Source organism: Antrostomus carolinensis, unplaced genomic scaffold (genome assembly GCF_000700745.2).
Source record: "Antrostomus carolinensis isolate BGI_N321 unplaced genomic scaffold, ASM70074v2 scaffold15280, whole genome shotgun sequence".
Lineage (NCBI taxonomy): Eukaryota > Metazoa > Chordata > Aves > Caprimulgiformes > Caprimulgidae > Antrostomus > Antrostomus carolinensis.
Window position 1 is genome coordinate 64322 of NW_010287854.1, and position 26217 is coordinate 90538.

At 41.6% G+C, this 26217-nt stretch overlaps 1 protein-coding gene across 1 annotated transcript in view; it reads left to right on the plus strand.

Moving 5' to 3' along the window:
• Positions 1-26217, plus strand: part of LOC104522330 (transmembrane protein 132B) — a gene marked incomplete at its 3' end in the record, with an annotated part of 112868 nt that overhangs the window by 45496 nt on the left and 41155 nt on the right. Inside the window, exon 3 of the mRNA XM_010164580.2 lies at positions 2644-2784. Within this exon, the coding sequence (XP_010162882.1) occupies positions 2644-2784 (141 nt within the window). The remainder of the gene's footprint in view (positions 1-2643; positions 2785-26217) is intronic.

The following is a 26217-nucleotide window of genomic DNA, read 5'->3' on the forward strand; positions in this document are numbered from 1 at the left end:
CCAACCCCCCTGCCATCAGCAGGGACACCTTCCACTAGACCAGGTTGCTCAAAGCCTCATCCAACCTGGCCTTGAACACTTCCAGGGAGGAGCAGCCACAGCTTCTCTGGGCAACCTGGGACACTGTCTCACCACCCTCACACCAAAGAATTTCTTCCTCATGTCTAATCTAAACGTACCCTCTTCCAGTTTAAAGCCATCACCCCTTGTCCTGTCACTCCCTGCCCTTGTAAAAAGTCCCTCCCCAGTTTTCTTGTAGCCCCTTCAGGTACTGGAAGGCCACTATAAGGTCTCCCCAAAGCCTTCTCTTCTCCAGGCTGAACAGCCTCAACTCTCTCAGCCTGTCTTCACAGCAGAGCTGCTCCAGCCCTCGCATCATCCTTGCGGCCTCCTCTGGACTTGTTCTAACAGGTCCATGTCTTTCTTGTGTTGGGGGCTCCAGAACTGGACGCTGTACTCCAGGTGAGACGTTATGAGAGCAGAGCAGAGGGGGAGAATCACCTCCCTTGACCTGCTGGCCATGCTTCTTTTGATGCAGCCTTACTCCTATGCTGTGTGGGACCACTGATGGAGGTGAAGAGGAATAGCAGCGAAGAAGGGAGCTGCACAGGGGTCCTGCACAGTTCAAGCCTGCCCATGCGTGCCAGGGGATTGTGCCATGTTGCTTTTCATCCTTGTTGGGTTAAACTGACCTGCTACATTCAGATCAGATTAGAAGACAGTAAATGCTGCAGAGCAAAGCTATCTGTATTGCAAAAGCTGTGGAGGAGGATATAACAGGCTTCTGACAGATGGAAAAAGGCTGAGGAGTCCTGAAATCATGGGTGAAAATGCAGCTGTCGTGCCTGCCCAGTGTCTCCTGCCCTTCAATTAACCTTTAATTATCCAGGGCTTTGACTTTGGTGAAAAGTTTAGTTAGAGGTTTCCAGACACATTGTAAAGAAAAAACATAAGATATCGAGGGGGTGGTGGGAAGACAAATTTCTTAAAAAATAGAATTTTGGCTGGGAAGGAGAAAATTTTAAAAGTGGTTTGGGTTTGTTTTCTTTTTTTTTTTGTCAGGCCTTAATGATTTTTTTTTTTTTTCAAGAGTGATTGACTAAGTCTAACGAAAAAAATTACTGAATCCATTGCTGAAGGCCTAATTCTCTATCTCATGTAAATTGCAAGTCACTCTGAAATGAAAGCTGTGTAGGTGTCTTGCAGGAATTATTTGGTCCAGTGTAATTACTACAGAATAAATGAATGTTCCTCTGAAAAAAAGAAGAGGAGATGATAGGAAAGAGGGAGCTAAGTTTTTCGGCCTGTTGTTTGGAGATATGAATGAATGTGGAAAATCATGAAGGAGACAATTAGAAAAAACATCAAGTAAAATTCTCTCCTTACAGGAAACATTTCTCATCAGATTGGTTATGCCAGGCATGAATTTGGCCCATCAAGTCAGTAAAGCCTTACAGGCAAAAATAAGGATATCATAAAAGCAGGATGAATTAATTCCTTCTCAGAGGAAAAGACCACCCGTTGAGTCTTGGAGTTACTTTGATCCAAATCCATGAACTCAGCTAGAACTTAAAGGAAATTGTTAATATTGTAATGTGAGCACCAACTGGCCATGAGGTGTTGGGGCAAATCCATCACAGTTCACTGTTAAGTAACGCTTCAGGTCTCAGCAGTGCTGTTTCGTTCCACCATACAACTAAGGGGTCCCTCTTGACTTTGCTTTTAATTAATTAAGTCACAGTAGTGGCGAATGTGGTACTACAGCAGTTGCTTTCTGCCTAATTGTTCTCCAGGCATATTTGCAGCACTCCTGTTGAAATCCCAGGCTTGTTTCAGGATTCAAGCTGCACAAATGAAGTCCCTGCTATTAAAAGCCATTTGTTTCCTATTCCTTGGCAATGTTTCTAACACTGAGCCCCATTGGAGCATGGACTTTTTTTTTTTTAGATTTTTTTTTTTTAAAAACAAAAAATGGTGACATTTACCAACTACCAAACAGCTTTCACACTCTAGCCATGCTTGGGAAATCAAGGTTTTCCATGTCAGCACCATATCATTTTCAGCAGCAAGAGTTTGACATGCCCAGTTTGCTAGATCCCAGTACAGTGTCATAATTATTTTCATCCCTTAGTCCTGGATCTAGGGTAATGTATTCCTTCTTTCTCCTTCCTGCATTATGGTCTTTGAGCAATGAAACATGTTTTTTCCATGCAGATTGCCCTAACATTAAAAGGCACCTTGTTCCCAAAGATTTGCAAGCAGGAGGATGTATTTAATGTCATAGTTCTCTGGTTCTCCATCTTAAACTGCAGGACAGACACAACAAATTAAATCAACTTATGCTTACTTACATCTGTTCCATTTCTATCAAACTGGTGCCACTGAAGCAGAAAACATTCTTATTCTCTCCACATTGTTCAAGCTGAAAATTAACTGGCTTTGCACATAATGAAACTCATACTTCATCTCTTCAAAATGATTGGACCTGTTCTATATTTTTAAAGCAGAGTGACTTACAGTTGCAATGTATCAGTCTGTAACTGACGGGAGAGGGAATATTTCCTGTCGTCTTCCTTGTTTATCTCTCTGGATTTATTTGTAGGAGGTCTGTTAACTAAAGCAATCCCTGTTGTTCCCCAACAGAATTAGGACAGCCCCGGGTGTGAAGATTTTGGACATCAGAGTCAGTGATGCAGACCAGTGGGGGGTTCAAGAAGAGACGGACAGCGCGAGGAGCACTGCCACCATCACGTGTGTGCACAACGACCCCAACGCAGAGGACAGGTAAGCTGCAGAGCGCTTTTGTGCATTAACCCTTGCTCAGATGCTGAGACACACATACAACAGCTTCTTTAATGGGTTGTATTGCTCTTTTAATAGCAGTATTTTTTCCTCCTCAGCCTCCTTGGAAAAAAAACTATAGGTGATCTGATGAGAGCTTTTTTTTTTTTTCCTTTTGTCGCACTTCTGAGTTTCGGAAGCAGATGATCTAATTAAACTGGAGGCAGCCAACTAGTCCTGGCTCACATTTGCTTTTCATGCACCTTCAGAGCAGCGGGAGAATTCCTGTTGCCAAAGAGCCAACAGAAAAAAAACTAACTTAAAATAGAGAAATATGAAGAATAATTGAGAGCAATATAGGACAATGCTATCTTCTTTATTTGAAAAGCTATGGAAGTAATAGCTATTAAGTGTTACTCATTATTGCTGCAAAACACCTATGAGTGTCTATGAACTGTCTGGGAATGCTGTGTACGTTTGTTATGGTAATGCTTCCACAAGCTATATCAAAGGTAATGAGAAATTTACATTGTTAGTCAGAATTTTTATTTTACAATACAAGCATTTTTCTATCCATTATCACGCAGTTACTCTGCACTTAAAGTACACAGTGCATAAATTTAGCTTGAAATTGTGTCATAATTAGGAAATTACAAAACATTATGTCAATTTTTTTATTTGAGGAGTCTTTTGCATGCATCTTTTTCTGAAAGCTCCTGTAAGGGAGAAAAATGGTTGTTAATATTATTTTTTAGACCTAGAAAGACTGTTTTCAGAGGTTTGGAGCGCAAAGAGAGTTTCTACTCTGTTCATTTCTGAAGCTGTATTTGAGAAACAAATGAGTCCCATCTGGCTCTGGGTACCAGCAATATACATGTTGAAGGTGAAAGCTATTTATCCGTGGGTTTGCTTGTAAGCAACAGGAATAAATAGGCTTTGTTAAGGTGAGAGTCCTCTTGGATGTGTAAAACAGGCCTGATGAATAGCGAGTGAAAAGTGCATGTTTCTCTCCAGTAAAGAAAAAAGTTGCTTGTGCTCTGTGACTGAGTGGGACACGGACATTTGCATTGTAGATGGGTGAGGTGAGGGGAGGTGATTCTCTGCTCAGTGTCTCTGGTTAAGTCAAGCGGTGCAGTACAGAGCTTTCTGGCATGAGATGCCTGGCAAATCTTTCTGTTCATTAGCTATTTCATGCACTCTTCCTCCCTATTTAAAAGTTTAAAAAAGGGGGGGGAGGGTGAGAGGAAAGTTTCCTCTCATTTCTTAAGCACATTTGTCTTAAGTTGCAATTCTGAGGTTGTGATGTATGAAATTCAAGCCACCTTCCATCACTGTTTTGCTGGGGTTTCATGGCTGATAAAGCAGCGCTCTGGCAGCTGGGTTTGGTGCTGTACACTTTGTCTCCAAATCCTTTGTTTGTCAGCAAGATTTCCCAGTTCCTCCAAAAGCTGTTGAAGAAGCCAGGGAGTCCCTTAGGTGGGGAAGAGCTCAGCCAGCAGAGACAGTGGCTCAGAGGGGAACTGTTGTGCTTGTTCTGGAGCTGACGGTGACACACCAGCGGTGAAATCTCCACCCGCGTTGGCTCAGGCGGCTGCTCTGGGTGGTTGTGCAGGATCTGATCTCTGCTGAATGCCCCTGTCAGGATTTTTGCTAAAACAACTGTGACCTCTGTTCTGTTCAGAGCAAGGTGGAAAGCCATCAATTTGAAAATGAAATGCTGAGGTTAAAGGAAAATTTAAGATAATTTGGTGTTACAGAGGAATCTCTCTATGGAAATGAAACAACTATTTTTAAAGTTAGACAAAAAATAGGATGAACACTGAAACTTATTGCCTTGTAAAGTGGTTTCACTAATCCATGAAATTATACCTGTCACAGTAACTTAGTTTTTATTAAAACTGATTTTTGCTTTGTGTTGAACTGTTAAATTGCACAAAAGCAACGAATCTCAAGTTAATTAATACTTTGACCCTTTCCTTTGTGAGATTAGTTTAATATTTTTGGATTAATTAAAGTATGCAAATAGAAACTGCTGAAAGATCGTTTCCAGATTTGCAAGTATTGTAGTGCTTAGAGTAAATATTTAACTTTGTTCTTTGCTTTAATTTGCCTTTTTGGTCATAATGGTGGCCCCCTTGTTTCTTTTGAAGAATGTTAAGAGTTTATGTGGGGGTTCTGCTGCTTTGTTTAAATGAGCAGAGACCTGAACCTGCTTCTGTTCAGGTCAATGTGGCAAAACTGTCACTAGACCTGATTAATCTTTTCCTCCTTTTAGTAATTCAGGGAGCTTCATTAAAGGCAGTTTATGTATGAGTGAGAGTGCTGGATCAATCTCTTTCATTGCACAGCAGAAGCTATTAGTAAACAGAATTGTATCGACCTCGGGGGAGACGGTTTTTCCTCTCGTGGAAGTAATTTCAGTTCTGCTGACTTACGCAACGTTATGCCGGTAGTAGAGAAGTGGGTTAAGCCAGGACTGAGTCTCTGAGCCCAGTTAGTTTTCCCTGAGGAACAGATGGCCAGGTTTGCTATGGTTTTACAACCTGCCTTGGGCTTTGTGAGGGGGCAGCAAGCCCCAGCAGCCCTGCAAGCTGGCAGGGCTGGTGCAGCTCTGGGAGGTTCGGTGAAGGTGAGAAACTCCAGCAAGTTACAGCTGCATTCGCCAAAATCCCTGAGTCTCCTCGTTGCCCTTAGCTCAGAGGAGAGGTCTGTTCTCCACTGCTTTGCACTTGGGTTGCTCTTTCTTCCCCAGTGTGCAACTCTGATAAGAGGCACCGACAGACACTGCCTGCAAGGAGAACAGTGGCTTTGGACTGTGACATGTTCCTAATCCAGTCTGCATTCCTTTTAGCCAGCGTTATCGGCTGGAGCCTTTTCAAATTTGCTTACTTTTCTAATCTTTCTCCTTCTCCCCTCTGCAGTGTTACTCTTATCATGAGTTTCTCATCTCCATTTCTCACATTTCCCTACGCAAATTGAGTGTTCATTAAAATGCTTTAAATTAAGACCTTTCCTCCTTTCATGCAGAGTGCATCATGCCTTTTCTGTGCATTACTTAAAAAAAAACCCCTTATCACAATGTTTCAGGCAGTTTACATTATATTCTATTAAAAATCCATTTTGTCCAAGGTTGTCACAATTCATAGATTAAAGCTTTCCAGAGTGTGTTTTGTTAGGAATACATTCATAAATTTACCTCTTTAGTAGTCCCATAAGTTTGTATTTAAAACCTCTTTTTGATAATGTAGTTGAACAAAGAGCCTAAAAAGAAGAGATTTTTTTTTTAAATACACACACACAAGTTTCTATGCACACATCTATTGTGACCTGTGTGGAGCCTTGCTTTGCCCTTATTGCTGCCATCTCAAAGGACTTTTTTGGTAGCTTATTGAGCGAGGAGATTGATTGTTGCCATCTGCATTTATTCTCCCTCGTCCTCTCTCCTTGGGGCAGAACTCTGTGAATCTCATTTTGGTGGGGTTAGTTGAAGCAGCAATGTGCTTTGTTTCAAAAAGACACAGTTTCTACTTTGAGCACAAATACTTTCGCATTATGCCTGCAGCTGGGGCAGCACTTCCATTCCATAGGAAAGGATCTTTATGGATTTCTATATTGAGTGCAGAGTGCATCTTGCAAGGAGTAGTGGCACTCAGGGCTGGTGGGCTTAGATAAAAATTGAGTGCTTTCAGCCTCCCATGCAATAGTTGTGTTTGTGAAGAACTGGGATCTTGCTCTGTGGTGTAGAGCTGTATATTGAATTATTGCAAAAAATATGTTTGAAATACAAGACCAAACCAGACACAAATCCTTCAGGGTTTCTAGAAGACTGATCTTATTTTTATAAAGACCATGCAGGCTTTTTCCACTGTATTTGCTAGAAGATAGATTGAGCCTTGCAATTCTTCTGTCCTTTGCACCTCAGATTCTCTGGAAGCATCCCAGGAACATGCCACACATTAGGATGCAGTTGTACTAGGGCAAGAGGCCTTGAAAAGACGCTCTGAGACCATGGTCCATCTTGGTCCATCCATGGCAAGTTACGGTACCTCATAGCACAGAGCTGATATCTAGAGGAATGGGATTTCAGGAACTTTGCCAGAGTGGTTTAGCATTTCATAGGATTAGGTTATTTCAAATCATCGGTGAGCAGGAGCTGGGTTTCCATGGTCTCATTTGAAAGGCCCCACAATACAACATATTTCATGGTGCTTGGTGTCTCCTTGCTGGAAAGAACAAAAACTTAATGTGACCTGGCCTTTGGTTCAGGAGAGACAAGTTGGCACAAACACAAAAACTTGGGCCAGAGAGTTGCAACTCCGCTTTGGAAGAGATGTGGATCTATAATCTCTATGAAGAGATCATTTTCCTTACTCAGGAAAACTGTCATTAGATTGTACTGGATTATTACCCAGATGAGGAGAGTCTGATTCTCTGACAAACTAGTACTTTAATCAGAAAGGTTATATTCATGCTAACTGGCAAAGCTAATATTTATGCTAACTGGCAAAGTTAATGAAATTGATTTTACCTGCAGTGCTGAGTATGGTGTTATTAAGACCAAACTGGTTCTTCTCACTTAGGGATTATTTTATCTCTGTGTCTATAATACAGCTTCCATCTCTCAGGATATCCATCACTGCATAAATTAAACTTGCATGAGGGAGCCTCAGAATGCAGAAGTAGGAAGGGTGAAATCTTCAGAGGGTTGGTTTTTTTTTAAATGTCCTCAGAAGTATTTATTCTGTTGCCTGGAAATTTATATATTTTGTTTTAATTGATGCAGACCAGCTCAGCTGTCTTGCATTTGACATCATGTATCTTTAAACTTGAATAAAAAAAATAAGATTCCATAGTGATTATTCCATTTCTTTACCATTTTAAGAAGTGTTTACAGAATTCAAATAATTTAAATGACTTTATAAAATTGTACTTGTAGTGTGTGGGTTTATATATCTATATCTTTAAATCGGGAAATACAGTTATTTTATGTATTTATAAGTATGCAGATAGATCCTCCTGTTTTAAAATAATTCACTTCTTTTTCTGTGCTTGGGAATACCCTTTGAACCAGAAATATCACTCAGAAGGAAGATGTGAAGTTGGCAGACAGTTAAGATATGTGCATATATTTATTTAAAGTAAATATGTGTTATTGGAGCTGATGATCATCTAAGCAAAGATGTATCATTTGGTTTTGTTTCTAAAGCTTTGGGTATGTCTTGAAAATAAGAGCTGATGTTCTCTCCTCTCCCTCCTCACTTTGACAGACACCTTTGAAACTCTTATCCCTTTATTGTGGAAAATACCATTTTCCTCACTACATATTCCAGTCGTCACGAGGGCAATAAGCAAACACTCCACCTGGAAGCCCCCTGGGTGCTATGAGGCTTCCTGGCTGTACTCAGCACTAGCTCTGCCAGATTTGAGCTCTCTCTCACAGTTTTTTGGAGGTGTTTCTGCCTGGAATTCACCACCACTCTGCTCCAGAGTGATGTATTTGGGTCCTGTGTTGCCTCCAAGCTCGGATGCCATCAGTAAATGGCAGTGTGGTGCAGAGACACCCGCTGTCTCCAAAACACCGCCTGCTACGGTCCTGGTTGTTTGACGAGCTGGTTCACTGCAGTGACTTGGCCTTCCTGAGGATGCAGCTTGGTTGTATCTGGAGTGTCTGTGCTCTTGGTCAGTAAAGCACAGAGCATGCTGAAGCTAGAACGAGGAGTTTGGTGGCATCTGTGAGATAAATAAGCCTATAAAGATGAGTGGCTGTAGTCTGCTGTAGCACGCAGCAGTGTGCTGTTAACCACACTGGGGAAGGCATCAGGACATGCAGTGAAACACTTGCTGATGTGTTTATTGCCAAAGGAACTTGCTTGGCCTCAGGACACTGAGTGTGTAAAGTGCCATCAGCAACTACAGTTGGCTGACAGAAGATCAATTGCATGTGTTGCTCTCCACAAAGGAGCAGTAACTGGTACAGCCAGCCTTGCTTTGTCTTATTTTAGGCCCGTGCAAAGGCAGTGGGCTGGATGCCATTAAGTTCACACAGTACTAAAGTGAATGAGTAAGAGGAGCAGAGAGAGCAAAGCAGCACAAGAACATGTGTAAAATAGACAGGAAAGAATAGAGAAGAGCTGGATAAAAAGGCAGGGAGCTGGGGAAAGGAAAGCTGATGGCTGTCACCCCCTGCCAGACTAGTCTGATGTAGATGAAGTAGTTGGACTTCCTTAGAGCCTCTTTCCACCATGAGAGCCATACTTCCATAAAGCCTTACTTCAGCTAAAGGAAGGTTTTGAATTAAAAAATAGAGGAGCTTAAGGTGTGGGAAGAAGTTATAGGCTATGTGGTGTAGTGTACTTGCTTGGGTGTTTCCCTCCTGTTCTTATGCACTTGCTGCTTTCCTTAGGTCAGAGGTGTTGTGAGCAAAGAACTGTGCTTTGAATGTAAAGTGTGCATGGCCTATAGATCCTGCAGGAGTTCCTTCTCTGGCCTTTGGCCAGACCCCAAGACAGCACTGCCTCTTGAGCCATTAATGAAGAGGATTTCATCTTTAATGCACCAGTTTTAAGGTTGTGACCTCTATTATGAGTGATGGAGTCTGTTCTGCTTTGTGTAAAGAGTATTCCAGTGAGAAGCATCCACACACATTTTCAAACATAAATGACTCGATAGACTCACAAAGAAAAACCTGAGTTAGAAGAATTTTAACTAACCTTTATTCTTTACATGTATGCCTTTTTGTGTAAAAGAACCCAAGCCTGCTTGGAAATGGTTCTGTAAGATAAAAGCACTGCCACCTCACAGTAGCTTAGAGAGAACATAAAAAATAATAGACAAATTAACAGCAGTAGGAGGGACACCTTATTGTAGAAAGCTGTGGTTCTAGGATCAAAAAGGAAATGTATTGTTTCTGGAGGGATTTTTTTTCTTCTCCCCCCTATTCCCCCATTCAAGGCCAAGAACAATGAAACTGTCTGTCCATCTCCTGTTGGGAGCCTAATAGGCTGGAAAGCACATGAATTCTCTCCTGGCCAACCAACTCCTTTGGATGGCTGTTTCTTGCTCTTAGGCTCACTGCTGCTCTGGTAAAGACGGCAGTAGAGATGAGTCAGAGGGATTACTGACTGGTAGTCCAGATAATTGCTTCCTCGCCCCAGTTCACCAGTCCAAGAAGGTAGTGACTTAGTGACTCTTCTTATTCTATCCTTGCTGTGCTGGTATCGTACCTTTATTATGACTCCAGGATATCTTTTTGAACAAATACACCTTTGGTAACTGGAAAAACCTGTTGCATGGGGCAGCAGGGAACCCTGACAAAGTAAATACGCTGTTGTCCTGAAAATTTGGAAAATGGGGAACATCTTGTTGGAAGAACTCGATTCAGTAGAGTAAGGTGATATAATACAGAGGCATTAAAATGACTTAGAAAATTAACATTTGATAAAGATCTCTTAACTTGCCAGATTAGTAGAAAGCTTTGTGTAAATCCAGAGAAATATGCAGATAATTCCTTCAGATAGCTTCTGTTTAACTGGCATACAGTGAACTGGAAAAACATATTTTGCTTTTGTATATCATGTGGGGTTAAAGAGAGAAAATGAAAAAAAATTTAAAAAAATCAGTGAAACTCCTTGATCCTTTGGTCTCTTCCTTGATGCAGCAACAAACATATGAAGAGTGGCTTAAAGTCTTCAGAAGTGTGGTCCACAGAACCTGATCCAAAGCCTATTCCGAGTGACATTTCTTTTGAAAGATGAGCCCAATCATTCTGAAATGAGTCTTGTTTTTTAATCTCACCTAATTAGCTTCGTTTTGGATATATCATTCCTAGATGTGAATCTTAATATTGATGTAACAGTTGGGAAAGTTTAATTTCAGGGTAGGGTAGTCTGCATAATTAGGACTGCAAGAATATAGCAGGGAGGCTGGGAGCAAGTTTGAAATGCATGCTGATGAGTGAATGACTGTTCAAATAGTTATTCATCCATTGGTGCTTGCATGCTTTCCCATATTGGATGCCAAAGGGAGTGATGACATATTCAAGAGTCAATGGGCTTCTCTGAGTCTCTGCTGTTTACTGTCGGTTATTTCCTATGCAGCATGTTTTCATGGTCATGTGGATGATTGCACATGAGTTACCACAGGAGGTCCATGACAAAAATGTGTACAGTTCTGTAAAATTTCTAAAGCTTTACAGAGATATATATGCACATTCCAGCTGAGCTTAATTGATAACTTAAGACTGAGTGATAAAGCCCAAGTAAGCATGGCTGCTGAACTCATCACTCTCATAACAGATATTCTGACTCAAGGAACAAAAGTGACTGTGTGTTGGATTTTGTTTCTATAATTTAATCACCTTTTTTTGCTCCCTTGATAATTTAGACATGAAGAAGCCTTTTCTTTAGTCTATGCTGGTTTGAATATCCAGGAAACACAATTCTTGGTTGTAGTTCATCTTATAAATGTGGAGTATGCACATGTTTAGGTCTGTGTGCAGCACCTTTAGATTTCTAACATCACCTTACTGATGGGAAAGTTTCAATGAGCCTTATGGAGAGAGACGGGGAAGGACGGGGAAGACATGATCAAAACCATTATGCCACTAAACCTGATTCCTCTGTAAATATTGTAGTTATTTATACAGTCCCAGATTAAAAACCTGTTCTTTTGGCAAACTTAAATCTAGATTCAGAAGAGCACCTTTATGTACGGTGCCACTTAAGTACATACTTGTTTTTAAGTACCTTCCTTAGTTGTGTTGATGCCAGGTATAATGATAAAGGAGGTACTCAGAGTCAGCAATTAGAGACAGCAATACGCAGAACATCCAGGTCTTGATGGTAAACCATGTTATATATAATGAAAGGCATTAGAGTGTCACACCTGAAAATACTGTGGAAATCAGAAACTGAAATCTTCTGTAGTGCAGAAACCTTTCTGAGTATACTGAAAGTGTTGCTAAGGAATTTATTTTTGGCAACAGTGCACGGAGATTTAAGTACCATAATTGGATTGTTCTGTGATATAATAGGGCTGGAAAAGATTATTGAATGAATGTGAAATTGGGGAGCTGGTATTTGAGGTGTACTTAATTCTTACTTTTACCAATTTATGAGTTTGACTTGTAGTGGAGCCTACTGCACACATTTGAATTCTATTTGAGATGTGTTGACTTGCTTACTTAACAGCCAGTGCATGAAAATACAAAAGCTAACAACTCATTTATTAGGCATTTAGCCAAAATTTAAACTCATTTTATTGTTAGGAGGTGCTGGTGCTAGACAGGCAAATATTAAGTTTGTTACTTTGATTTATTTGAATCCTCTGTGCCAAATACATTATAAAACATCCCAGCATTAACTTTGCATAAATTATTTTTTGCTTTAGATATCATTTTTTTTACTAATTTTGCCCTTGATTTTCCTCATCTGTGTTTATAACTTAAAAAGTTGTAAAGTGAAAAAGTAAGAGATTTACTAGATTCTTGGTCCTCTGAGGTGTCCCAGGTATAACTGGGTAGAGGTTATACCCCTCCAGGGGGCAGCTTGTGCCAGTACAGAAAGGCCAGAGATAAAACGGACCTTTCAGGGAGCACTGGTAATGAGGAAAGCTCTGAGGCAAGAGGCAAAATACTGGGGAGCACATTTGACCATAGTAGATTCCCTGTGGGGGGGAACAGCTTTTGTCAGGACTGTTTACCAGCTCATCTCACTAGACCTGTCATAGGAGAAAAGTTATGAGGCTTTGAGCAACCTGGTCTAGTGGAAGGTGTCCCTGCTGATGGCAGGGGGGTTGGGACTGGATGATCTTTAAGGTCCCTTCAAACACAAACAATTCCATGATTCTATGATTCTTGTCACCTGACTGAAAATGTAGGACACCATTTTTATTATAAACTTGGACATACTGTCTTTGGGAACTTGCACACAGGTCCTTGGAAGCCAGCTGAGTTTGTGCTTTCTGTCGAATTTGGTCTGTGTGGATTTTCCCAGGATACTTGTTAAGGGGTTTGTGGTGAAGTATTGCAGTCATTAAGGCAAATCGCTAAACCTTTAGCAGAAAAAGCTTTCCTTAAAACCAGCTGCCAATAGCTTGATCTCGCAGAAATTCCCGTTTTTATTTTTTAATTGGTATGATTAATGAACAGATTTGATTCTTCAGAAGCTCTTGGACTCATTGGGCTCAAAAGCGTGGCACAAGTCTCATGAAGAGCTTTGCTGTTGGGGGTTGCTGTTCTCCATGGTCGTCTAGGTGCTGCACTTTTTGGTTCTTAGCCTGTGCCAAGACCATGAGCAGCCCTGAGCTGAAGACAGGCAAACACAGCTCCTCCCTGGCTTTCGCTGAGGCTGTGCTAGGCTGGTGTGCAACAGCATGACCCAGTGTTGCACTTCTCCTGATATGCTATTTCACAGTGCTCCTGCAACTGCTGGGATGAGACAGACTGCCAGGCTCCCCCTGAGCAAATGTCCCTGTGACTCTCAGCTAAGAAGGTGGCTACCTTACGCCACCCACATGCTTAACACATTTTAGCTCTTCGGTCAAGGGAGTGCTCAGCATTGCAGAATCAAAAAGAGTTACTTGGTATTTTCTCTTGGGAGTTTTCAGTGCAGGGATCCAACTCTAGAAGTGACTGACCTCAGCAGTGAGTGGATAGTGGAGGTATTTGGAGATACAGGTTCCTATTTTCACTCTCCCACTTAGGCAGTTTTCATCTGTGCTTGCTTCCTATATCTGTGGTTGGTGTATCTTTATGTCAGACAAGCACTCTTCTTAATGGTGTACTATTTAATTCCTCTAGTGACAAGAGGAGGAAATAAGTTATTCCTCTTTTAAAAAGAGTGATTTAAGTAGGAAATAATGAATGCAAAATGCTGTCATTAAAAATCAGCAGATAAGCTGGTGGATCATCTGTTTCTCCCAAGCCTTGCTGTACAGGAAAAGCAGATAATAATTTTTTGAAAAAATAAAAACAGTAATGAAGAGTATGGAACATGTTGACTGTGAATGCCTTAATAATGAAAACTGTTACTTAGTCAATGAACAACACCTTGCAACTCCCTGCTGGCCAACACATTGTAGGAGAAAAGAACTTCTTCCAAGAGCCTTCCAAAAAGGGTGTAGTATGAGAGATGGGGTATTTAATTAATTTATCTTCTCTGCATTTAATCACTTTTCTTCTGACGGATATTAATTCTATACAGTAGCGTCACACTGGCACGAAATTGGATTTGCCACAGTATATACTCCACTGTTTTGAGTGGGAATCACATGTCTACACTGGAAGAGGCATTTGGGTGCCTTCAGTGGGAGATGCCTGGGTCTGACCTGCTTGCATTCAGGTTCAGTGCTTCCAGGTATGATTCATCTCAAGGGAGGTACCTAAAGCCCCTCAGTTGTGCAATGAAAGTGGATTTGCTCTGCACAGAATGTAGAGGGACACTACTTGGCTGGCTCAGGTGGATGTATCTAAAGTAGAGAAATATTAAATGGAGGGGGGTTAATCCAAGCCTTTGTTTCTTGGAAACTTTTTGCTTCCCTTTTGATACCATTAAGGAGTTAATAATTTCTGGGATTCCTCAGCTGGGACTGCTATTTGGGATACAGCAGCTTTTCCCTTGGTTCAAGATATGGCTTAGCTGAGTGATAGCCCTTGGCAAATATTGACTCTTTTTTGCTGAGTATTGTCCTTATTAACCTACCCCGAGCTGCTGAAAGGCATTAATTGGGTTTTCCTGTTGCTTCCATATAACTTAGTGCAGGTGTAACAATGGAAAAATAGTGGTTCAAGTAGTTCATAGATGTGAAGCTGTTTTTCCCCCATTATAGGTGGGTGCCTTCACCCCTGGGTTTTTGGGGAGATGAATCTTGTAATCTTGCAGTTTTCAGGAAGATGAGGTTTTTACCTGAAGTGAAAAGACTGTATCTCTTAAAAACAGTTTTTAAGGAAAATTGTTTCCATCCTTATTCTCCTTTCCACTTCTGACATACACTGAACATTTTCATTTGATTACCAGTTGCCATTCTATTACCGTTTTTTGTGAACTGCTTATTAATCAATACTACAGTATTCCAAAAAGTCTTTTCCATCTCTGGCACCTGTGTTAGGCACTGAGTGCATGTGTAGGACGCTGTCTTCAGAAGGTCTTGATAGACTCGTACGTGGTTCAGGGACAGGCTTTCGGAGAGCTTATTACAGAGCCTCAGCTGAAGTTCACAAAGCCAAAGAGCAGCCATCCACTCTGTTTTGTATGCCTTTATTTAGTTTTTTAAATAGGATGCTCAGCTCCTCTGTCATGTGGCCAGTAATCTAGATATTAGACTGGAGGTCAGTAGCGTTGAAAACTTGCCACTTACTTGCATGAAATAGGACCTGACTGTCCCAGTCCAGTATCTAATTTAGCCAGGTACAAGTGCTCTGTTCCTCACTACAGCCCTGAGAACCTCTATTGTTCTCATTCATTACAAGGAGGTGGGGAAGGAGAAGTTCAAGGCCTCACCACGGTATATTCTACTGACTGTGTTCAAAGCTTTGTGAAATGATGCGTTCATCAGGGTAGTATCAGTCCATGGCCTCGGGGAAGGCGGCTGTTGCAGACAGAACATAAAAACTACTTTTACTCTTGATGGTTGCAGCCAACTCCCTACAGCTTCCCAAGTTTCTCAGAGTATTCACTCCAGCTGGATAAACGTGGTTCACATCATGGCATGTGATGGAGCAGGTGTGATCAGTCCTGCCTGGCTGCAGGAACTGCTCTTTCATTGCGTAGGGGTGGGAGCAGAGCAGAACGGGTCAAGTGCAGGGCTGCAGCTCCCTTTCTGTTTGCCAATCCACCATCAGCTCAACTTTTCCAATTACTCATGTTTTACATATACCAGATGAACATAAGCATGTTCTGAAAAGACTATGGTGGTGGGAAAAAATGTCAAATATGTTCTGAGAAGCTGCAAACACTGGCAGATTGCTGTCGATTTGCAGATGCCCAGGCATTTGTACCTTTATTCTTTGCACAAGTGTTCAAGACCACTGTAGGGCTCCTTTCTTTGTGTTTTACAGAACAAATTCTCTAATCTTTAGGAAAAAAAATATAACAATAAATATCATAAAGAACTGGAGAACTGGATGGGTGGGGGCAGGATTTCTTTCAACAAGTTGAATGGAACAAGAAGTTGATCACCTGCAGTGGGACAATTTGTGCTTTTGCCTCTTGTGATTCAGTGAATTCATGAAGCTTTTGGGTTGGTGTCGGTTAGTCCTTAAGTTTTACTTTTTTTGATGAGAGGATGTCTGCTGGACTTCTTCCCTCCACCTCTTCCTCTACCCAGAAACTCCAGCAGAGATCAACAGAACTGATGTGGTGATGTGAGCTGTAATTCTGTTTCAGCCATGATTATGTGTCAGTCTGCTGCACACCGTAAGTGGTACTTCTGGATTCCTGCGGTGAGCAGTTGATTAGATTCTAGTGCCTTTTATTCTATACATAAGGAATTCTTTCTTTAACAAAGCACAGTAACACACAAAAGCCCCAGTTTATTCTTTATTCTCTTTTTTCCACTAATACCTCATGCTTAAATACAAAACAAAAATGTTTTTTGGCATGCCTGACCTTCCTTAACTCCATCTGTCCTCCTGTTCCAAATAAAATTCAATTTAAAGGTTCATGTTGACCCTAAATTGTGGGATAAGTCTGTGACCTAGGTAGAAATTTCCTACAAAATGTGAATCTTGAGTTGAATTTTGAACTGTCTGACAAAATGAATGCTAACTGCAAGTTTATTTGTAGTCCCGCTTGTTACATTTTTCTTTGTCAGCATAAGCTTTATTCCTCCAAATATATTATTGAATGAAAGAAAGCAGCTATTCTTCTGTCTGTTAATGCTGATGCCTGTAATCCATCCTGTTCATTTTCTCTGCTGCTATTTTTTGTATGGTTCTTCTCCAGCTTATGTAGCAGAGAAAAACTGAATTGCTTAAGTTTGATGTACTTTTCTATTCCTGGCAACAGTGTAGGTTGCTAAACCATTATGTGGGAGATGCCTTCTGGAATACGAAGTGTGTGTTGCAGTTGGGATGTGGCAGGGTTAGGGCCTGGTCTAGGAGGAGCCTTTTAATTACCTTTTTGAATATTTTCTATAGAGCTGCCAATTAGATTGTCATTTCCAGAGCAGTTTTTGCAAGTGGAAAGTGTTCTTTCTAAAGGTCTCATGTTACAGGGCTTACTCAATGTATGTGGTACCACTTAATTTGGGGAGATGGGGAGTGAAACCCCTGAATTTATACCAGCTGCTGATGTTTGACAAAAGCCAGGAAACAACTCTTCATCTGATGACATGAGGACAGACTCGTTTCCCTTCATAGCTAATCACTTTTGCTTTCTTGTCGTTCAGAGCTTTATTCTGTTATTAATATTTGCAAAGAATATACTTGGTACTGGAGAACATAACGCTGGAGACAGTCGTGCCCCAAAAGGCTGGGGCAGCTCGTGTTTACTCATTTGTACATACTGTACCTGAGTCTTAATTTTCTTTTAACTAGAGCTTTAATTGGGTCTCTGGATGAACACTTATGCTCACTTCTGGCCAGGTGCAAAATGGTATCTTGGTTAATGAAGGCTGTTCAGAAGCCCAGACCCTGGGGTTGGTCAGGATTGAATTATTCCCTGATCTGCACCTGGCCCTTGGGCAACCAATTAAACTCCTTTGTAAGTTTTCAAAATCCTACAGCTGAATGACTTGTGTGATACACGGGCTCTTTGTGGATTACATGAACGAGGTTAATTTCAGCTGTAGTTCTACTTATTTACCATAAAATATTAGGACAATACTGGTCCTCTTATGTACAGAGGAGTTTTATTAAGTAGTGATGGTCATGCATATTGAAAAGTCTTGCAATTTTAATAATGTATTTTCAAATATTTGCATTATAAGTCACTGACTTCTGAAGTCAAGTCATTTTTGAAAAAGGATTCCACTTGCATTTAAACATAAAAGTAAGATTCTGCTTGCTTTGACTGATGAAAAATATTGAAAATTTCATGAGACTCAAAAGACAAGAAAGCAAAGAAAGAATGCTTAAAAAACTTCAGGAATCCTTAGGATGAGCTCATGGATGTGCAGGATCTGATATATGATTTTTGCATATGGTGTTGCAGAGGACCTTGCACTAGGAACAGCTGGACTGCATGCCATGGTAAGGAGGGCTTCCACGTTTCTGGGCATATATAAGTTATCTGTCATCTGAAAGTGGTAATTTGATTACCTGTCTTGGCAGTTAATGATGGAGTGGAAAGTAATTTTAAGATGAGCATGGTCAGTCTACTTTTTAATGCTCCATGAACACCAACACTGTAAGTTCTGAGGATCCCTGCACTGCTAATTAGTATTTCTGTGGTTTCACTAATCGCTTGAACTGGGAGCTTGGCCAAAACTAACAGAAGAGACTTCCAGTACAATAAATTGTTTTAATTTTGTGATCTGATCTTCTGCATAGCTCAGTGTTTCTAAAGGCAAAGATAGAATAAAATCTCATTTTGCATGATAACATATGCAAATCAGAACTTTTTGGTCCCAGATGAAGCTCCGCTTCTATTGACATGGTGCTAGGAAAATGCTGTTAAGAATAAAAAGCCACTAAAACTTTATTTTGCTGATAATATTTCATTATTGCTTTGTAAGCTACGTTATCCATAGGGCAAAATCTGCTAGAGAGATAAGATCCCATAACTCCTGTTTGCTAGTATCATTCCCTTTGTGATTTATAGAGTGCCGTAGATGTTCATGGCATTTTACAGACATATAAAAGATTGACATGTTCTTGCCTCAAAGAACTTAAAAATTCTGCAGTTTAGCAGCAGTCAGCAGTTCCTCCTATCTGAATTTTACTTTTAATGGCACAGTATAAAAATCACTATTACACAGCCACGATATGAAATGGCATTTTATTTTTAGTTACAAATGCGATGCTTTGAAAATGTTTGCTGAAGGTCCTAGACTATCTGCATGATGGGCTAGATCAGAAGGCTCTGTTCCCTGGCCTGAAGACAGAACAGAACAGGACAGAATAGCTCCCTGGGCTCTGACCAGGAGAGATTACCTGAAACGTCCCTGTGACCGCTGGTAAGGCGACCACATAACACTAAACGTGGTGGGGTCGTTTAGGATCCGGGTGAGACTCACTGCTGAGGAGGGGAAGATTCACAGCTCCTTTCACAGCCAGAGTGAAACTGCGTTCCCGTGGTAATGACTCCTGGCCATCGCTGGTTTATGTCAGATTTGAACTAGTGACCGAGCAATGAAATGCTCTGTATCCTGTTATCAACTTGTTGGAGTCTCAGAACAGGCACTGCAGACTTCGCGCAAGCAGCTTGGGATGATTTCTGTAGCTCTTGCAGAGGTCAACCAGCTAATTCCTCACAATCTACCTTGAAAATATTTCCATTAAAGTTTAAGAGCCTAGGTGAATAAAATTTTTGATGTGGATAATATCCCTGTCTGAAAGAGAATAGTCACCTGCTCAACTCTTTACTTAATTGTATATAAAACCTTTTCCTACCATTGACTTGAAATTATTGGATGTCGCTTTATTACCAGTATTTGGAATGTCACTTTGCTACTTGATATATCTTTACATTCTGCATTTTTTTGTTATAGTAAAATGTGAGTGAAGTTCTACCTTTATACCTGCAAGTTCTACCTTTATACATGCAATTTTAGGATTTCCAGGCACTTGTATAAAGAAAAAAATCCTATATCCTGCCCAGATAATTTAACGGAATTATAGATATAAACATAACATTAAAAGCAATTTTCTGAGCCTCATGATTACACTGATTTTGTTTGTCACGCACCTGCATGTACTGACTTACCATATTCTGTCACTCATAGTAAACTCTGTCCCACAGTGTAATGTGACAGATGCTAATGAATATGATACATCATAATTTTTCAAAGCAGATATACTTGGAAAGATCTTACTTTCACCTTATTAAATGCTTTGAAAATTAATTTCATTGAAAATAAAGTAAGATTCTAGGGGTTTTAAAGGGCTGTATGCTTGACCCTAAGCATAAATGAGTTTAACTTAAATTTTATTGGTTTTTTTTAATGACTTCCAGCCTAAAAGATTTTTGAGCAACAGACTGGAATTATTTGGAGGGATTTTGTTTCTAAGAAGGTGAGTGAAAAAGCTCCCACTAATTTCAGTGGGAACTCAAGCAAACTGTTCTGCTGTTGTCCAGTTACATTTTCTCAGTGTAAGACAGCAGCAGGGGTGGTTTTGTCTGGATTCTTGGGTATAACATGAGGCACTCGGAGGATCGCAAGGTCAAAACTACTTGAATTTGTCAGACGCAAAAGCTCAGCAGAGAGCTCAGTGTAATAGAATTAACAAAAAAACCAGTTTCAAAGACAGCAAACTTTCTTAAGGACTTTGGGAAAGGAGGACTCTTGATTCTTCTGTCATCCTTGAAGTGCAGCACTACACTGGTGCAGCATTCTCACGTGGAGGTATGAGGATGGAGATGGGTATAACAACTCTCTTGTAATTCTCTGCTACGCAGGTTTTTATTCCATATTTGCTGTGGGAGATCGGTGTGTGTGCAATTGTGATGGGCAAACACAGGCTCCAAATCTCTGTGCATCCTCAGCTCTGCATTTCCCTTGTTCCAATTTGCTCTCTTTGTACTTCTTTGTTGTTTACCATCTCTGGTTACTTGCAATGTGTAATCATGCTCCCGTATCAGATTTTTATATTTTGCTGGGTGGCACCTTTCTTTTAGGTCGTTATCTTTCTCAGCACAGTGAGTGCTGATCCTCAGGCTTTGTGCTGTGGTTAAGGAGAACTCGCATTGGGCAGGACTGGGTTTTTACTCTGTCTCTGTGCTGGTGAAACACCTTTTGACTCCTGTTAAGCAACTAAGGGTTGCCCAGTCGTGTCCTTAGTAGATGAAGAAACAGTTGAAATAGATTTTAGTAAACCTTTAGCTACTCATCACCTACTTTAACAAGAAGAGGGGTGAGGTAAGGAGGGTGAAGGACAGCCTGAGGGGCCTTTTCACCTGAGGGGAAGAGGTGGAACATTCAGGAAGCAGGATGCCCTGCTTGCTCAGGCTCCCTGCAGCAGGAGTGCCTCCCTGGGATGGCACACCACGCCTGCCTCTTGCCCTGTGGATTTGGGGAGAAGCACCAAAAAGCACAGAGGATGTGTGCAAGGAGGTGTTCATGCGTGGCTGGGCCGATGCACCACCCTGGGCGGCACCGAGATGAGCGCTGTCGGCACTCCCCAGTGCTGTCCAGGGCTTCTCACTTGAGGCCACCATGGTATGAACCAGATCAATGTCTCTCTGATATGCACAAATGTTTTATCAGTCATGCTTTGAACTACAGGGATCATCGGCACTTCAGTCACAGGCTGTGCTGGGGGGAGTTAATATCCTTCCTGAGTGAGTACATTGCCTAGAGGGACCATTTTGTGTGTAACACTCTGCTAGAGAGAGCGATACCAGGTGCCGAGCAGTGCAGGGTAAAAGACTAATGTGCACTATGTTAAATGGTGTCTTGGGTTTTGCTGGGTCCCTATTCATAAAACACAACAAAGTGGCAACAAGGATAAGCCTTGTCAGCTAAAGGAGCTGCTGGGAATACCAGAGAGTACTTAGTGACTAAAACAAATCAAATTTTGAAGTCCTCCCTTCCAGAGGAAGGCACAGAGGGGATTTAACCGGAGTGAACAAATGTATTTGCAGTAAAACGGCAGCGTGAGTGTGAGCGGGGTGGTGAGGGAGGAGGCTCTGGGATTAGCTTGGCTGCACCAGGGCAGAGCACTCTCTGACAGGGTTGGTGTGGTGGCTCCAGCAGGTAGGACGTGGAGAAGGGCAGTTGCAGGTGACCATCCTGAGCAGTGAAGTTGTCACTGGGTTGTTGCTGTGCCCTCAGCCCATGCTGTGGCAGTGGCAGTCAGCACCAGGCGCTTTCCAAGACTCTTCTGGATGCTAAGACACTGCCTGCTCAGCATAGGATCTGCTGTAAGGGGTTAACTATACATTGTGTGCTGCTACCCTATTTGGGTCTGGGAAGATTCCTTTTTAATTGTAATTAGGCTGTCCTTGTGTTCATGGCTTGTTTCCATATGGGACTTGTTCCTGACAGAAGCTGTTCCAGGAGTTTGGCTGCTCGCCTGGCGCTGGGGAGCTGAGCTTCAGCTCTCTGCTAAACCAGATGCTCCCTTTGCGACTCTGACCAAATTCCTTAGACTCTCAGTGCCTCAGTTTCTAATCATAAAATGGGAATATTAACATCTACCTGTCTCACAAGGGATTTAGGAATGCAGTAATCGGAGAGAGTTGAACACTCAAGAGCGTTGCTGGGAGTGGTACATGTTCCTGAGACAGGCAGAAAGCAACACCCATGGATTGGACTCTGACTTGGACCATGTCCTTCGCAGAGTCAGGCTGATGCACCAGTTACAAGTGTTGACTTCAGTTCCACAGCAAAGCTTTGTCTGAACCTCAGGTCTTTGATAGCCATAGAAAGAGGAATAATTAGGAGAACATTCTGAAATGGATGTTTTCTTCCTAAAAATGCAGATAGACTTCCTTGGGATTTTGAGAGATACTTTGTACCTAACTCTTGTTGAAGTTTCCAGCAGTATGACAGAAAATCCCACTGTGCCCTTACTCTCTATGTCTTCTGGTCCTTCTGTCATTCATTTCACCCTTTAGTCAAGGGCTGTTTATTTCCTTGCATTGTTCCTTGTAGTGTTGCCTCATGAGCCTCAGTTGCTCCACCACTAGTCACCTACTGATACTTAACTGAAGGTTGTCTCAGTCCTCTCTGGCAGCTGTTGGTTTGTTCAGTACAGCCTGGTCACTGGTATCCTCGTGCTCTGGAGATGGAACATATGCCATATAGGTTGGGACACTGAAGTCCTGCCAGGGTTGAGTCTTTTCTTTGGATGGGCCATGATGGTGTGTCATTACTTGTGTATCACCAAGTAGCCCAGAATACTGGGCTGAAAGTCAGTTTGTATCTTGTTTTGATTTAACCTTTCTTCTCTTTCAGTTTTTCTCTGAACTATAGCATTGTGTCCCCTAAGGACAGGAGAGGGCCTTTGCCCCGTTACATGGAAAGTTATTGAAAACTTGTGGAAAATTGTTTCCTTTCACTCTTCTCTACTGTTGTATTAACTTGTTCACAGAGCTCCATCAGGTAACTGAGTTTTCTCCAGCAGAAACTCTGCTGCCTCAAGCCTGTCATGTTAATCTCCCCTTAATTAGATCCTTCATCCCATTCTCAGGAACAGATGGGAGGCTCATGGCTGTGAAATATTTGGGATCCCCTGAGAGATCCGAGGAGCATCCTCTATGCTCCTCACCCCTTCACAAATTCGGTCAGCAGTAGCAGTCATCCCCATTGAAGCTTTCTGTGAGGGTCCATTCAAGGGCAACATGGATATCTTCTCTGCCACCTGCGGAGTGCTGCAGGCTGATGGTGGCCTTATGGTGTTCACTGCCCTCCTGCCACCTCCCATCTTTCTCCCTGCACTTCAGCAGCCCTATGGAAGTGGCGGGGTGAGCTGCCCTTCTTTCCTGCAAGGCTGGCTGATCTTGTCATGGATTTTGACTTAGCAGGAGTGCACACTGTATCTTATTTAATCTCCTACTTTGTTACCAGGGCAGATGTTATCTTTTCGCATGGCTATATGACCCGATTTCTGTCCATTTTCCTTCCTCTCAAAGATGTGTGCTCTCTCTATACAGTTCCACATGACAGCTTCAGTGGGCACTGTAAGATCTTTCTCATGTAACACATACAATGTCACTGATAGTCAATGGTGCTCACATCTTCTAGTAATGTCCTAATATCTATGAAGACCAAGTGAAGAAATCACCTCTCATTGCTGTAGCATTTGCTCTAACAGTCAGTGATTTACAGGACTGATAAAATGGAAATCTTGTACTTTTCTGCCTTGTGCCAGATGTTGGCACGAGCCTGTGAATGGGTTCCAAGCAAAAAGCAGTAAACCATGCCCTACTGGGTACACTATATGGCAATGCATGGCCACATTATTGATGAGAAATCCAATTACTGCTGGATTTCATGAGCTTTTTTTCATGCTGCTTTGGTACAGCACTGGAGTATTCTGCCAGAAATTCATAGCAAGGTGTGTCCCAGTCATGAGGCCATAAACTAAGCTGGATACAGCACAGCTGATGAAAAAGGGATGTTGACAAGGGAAGGAAACTGAAACACAAGAAATGTGACCCTTTTTCTCCTGGGGATCGTAAAAGAAGATGTACTGCTGTGTGCAGTGGTGACAGTTATTTTTTATCATTATTATAACCTGTTTACTTTCTTGGCTTGTCAGCCAAACATGTGCTAGTCAGCAGTCATCCCTGTCTTTGGATCAATACCTACTAGGAGCTGTAGTTTCTCTGGTAGAAAACCTGGCATATAGTTTTGTTGGTTTATCCCCTCTTCATTCTTTCCTTCACCAGTCTAAGCCTTTGGTCCAGCTTCACAGATGCCAAAGGGTTTTAAATGAAACACCTGCATGCTTGGATTTTAGTCTGGAACAACACATCATGACTGTCATTTGGAAACTATGGATGATGGTTCAGACACTGAGCTCACCCTGTTAAGACTGGGTATGTAAAAGATGAGGAAGAAGCTGCGAGTGAAACCCCTTATGGAAGGTTTTTGATCTGTTTTGTTTGCTGGGCCTTGGAATACAGACAAACCCATTAAAATGAGACCATAAAACAAGCCACTGGTTTTGGTATATGTGCAAGTTTGGCGAGACCCAATGCAGAGAGCAACAAGATTTAAAGCAAGTATCCTTCTGCAATTATAGTTTCGAACAGGGAGCTCCATGCCAATCGATGGGAGTCTGCTTTTGTTATGGTCACAGAAATCGTGAGTCTGACTCATGCTATTATAGTGATGCACAGTGTTGTCAAGGTAATGGATCTGGGCACTTGGCATATCCAGAAGGATGTAAAAGACAAGGAGGTGTTCTGCAGGCCTCCAAGAGCAAGCTTCATATTAGGGATTTTTTTTTCTTTTTTTTTATGGCTCAGTTAGAGAATACTCAATTTTTTTTGTAGAAGTGAGAGTTTCGTGCCCTGGCCTATTGCTGGTGTCATGCACATCACCCGTGGGAATGCTGTCCTTTTCCTTACATAGCAGAGTTTGTGAACTTCTGCTGCCTTCCCTCCTCCTGCTGGTACCTAAGAAGCTTCCCTCCACAGGGCTGAAGTGGACATTAGGAAGGGGAAGAGAGTAGAGATATCATCATATTTCAACTCCTTAGGAAAAGAGCTTGACTGTAAATGAGTTGTTGGGCTGAATTCTGAAGAGACTGAGGTAAGGAGTAAGCCTCTAAGGACCATAGTTATCATCTATCAAGGCCTTTTTTCCTTTTTTTTAAATTTTTAAATTTTTTTTTTAATAACAGCAACAACATTTTAAAGCACTGTTTAAAGACAAGCTTGAAAAGATCAACCAAAAAGGCAATAGAAGTGGAGTTTCTGTTATCAAAACTTTGCAATCCAGTCAGCCTACTTAATTGTACTTTGATAAAGACAGAAGCTGATAGGAGGAGGGGGAAAAAAAAGAAGAAAAAGAAGGCAACTACCTGTTAAAAATTATCAAGATGAGGGATTGCTGTCTGCAAAGCTGCTTAAGACAAATCCTTCCTTATGTAACTCCTTGTCTTTCTTTCACTAACTTAAATGAAATCAGAAATTGACAGTAAAAGCAAAATGTCTGCACTAATGAGATAATCTGATTTATAAGGACCAATAAGGCAAAGGACGTGTTAAGTATTTGAATAATAGAGCTGAAGACTTGGCTGGAGAAGTGAATGCTTTGTGGGAATGCAATGCAAGAGCAGAGTCAGGGGCTCAAAGGAGCAGCTCAAAGTGAGTAGTGCGTGTTAGTATGGATGCAAAAGTCAGTTCGAGTCAAGGCTGGGAGTGGAGCTGGCCAGATGACCAGTTTTGCCTACTCTGTAGCCTTTTTTTTAATTTATTTTTTCTTCTCTCCTAAAAGAGACAAAGAATGGCAAGGGATGGGAAACCCAGAGAAAGAGAGGAGAGAATCCATCCAGAGGTTTCAAATGGAATGTTGTCAGTTTTGGAGAATGAGATATACTGATGTGAATTGCCAAGAGTAAGTTGCCTGTTGATCCAAACTCAGTGTATATTTCTCTTCTGAGGGTCCTATCCAAACCCCAGCAAAGCTGGTGGGAAAGCTTCCACTGATTTCTAGTTTTTTTGGATCAGGCCTTTGGTGGGAGAAATCTGGAATCATGTTTTGATACAGGACAGGACATAAGTGGGAAGAAGTGTGAGGAAAACACTTACACCTGTGTTTAACTGCAAGCTTACAGTTAATTGTCACGAGCATCATGGCTGAGTGTTTATGAGGCTTCCTTGAACA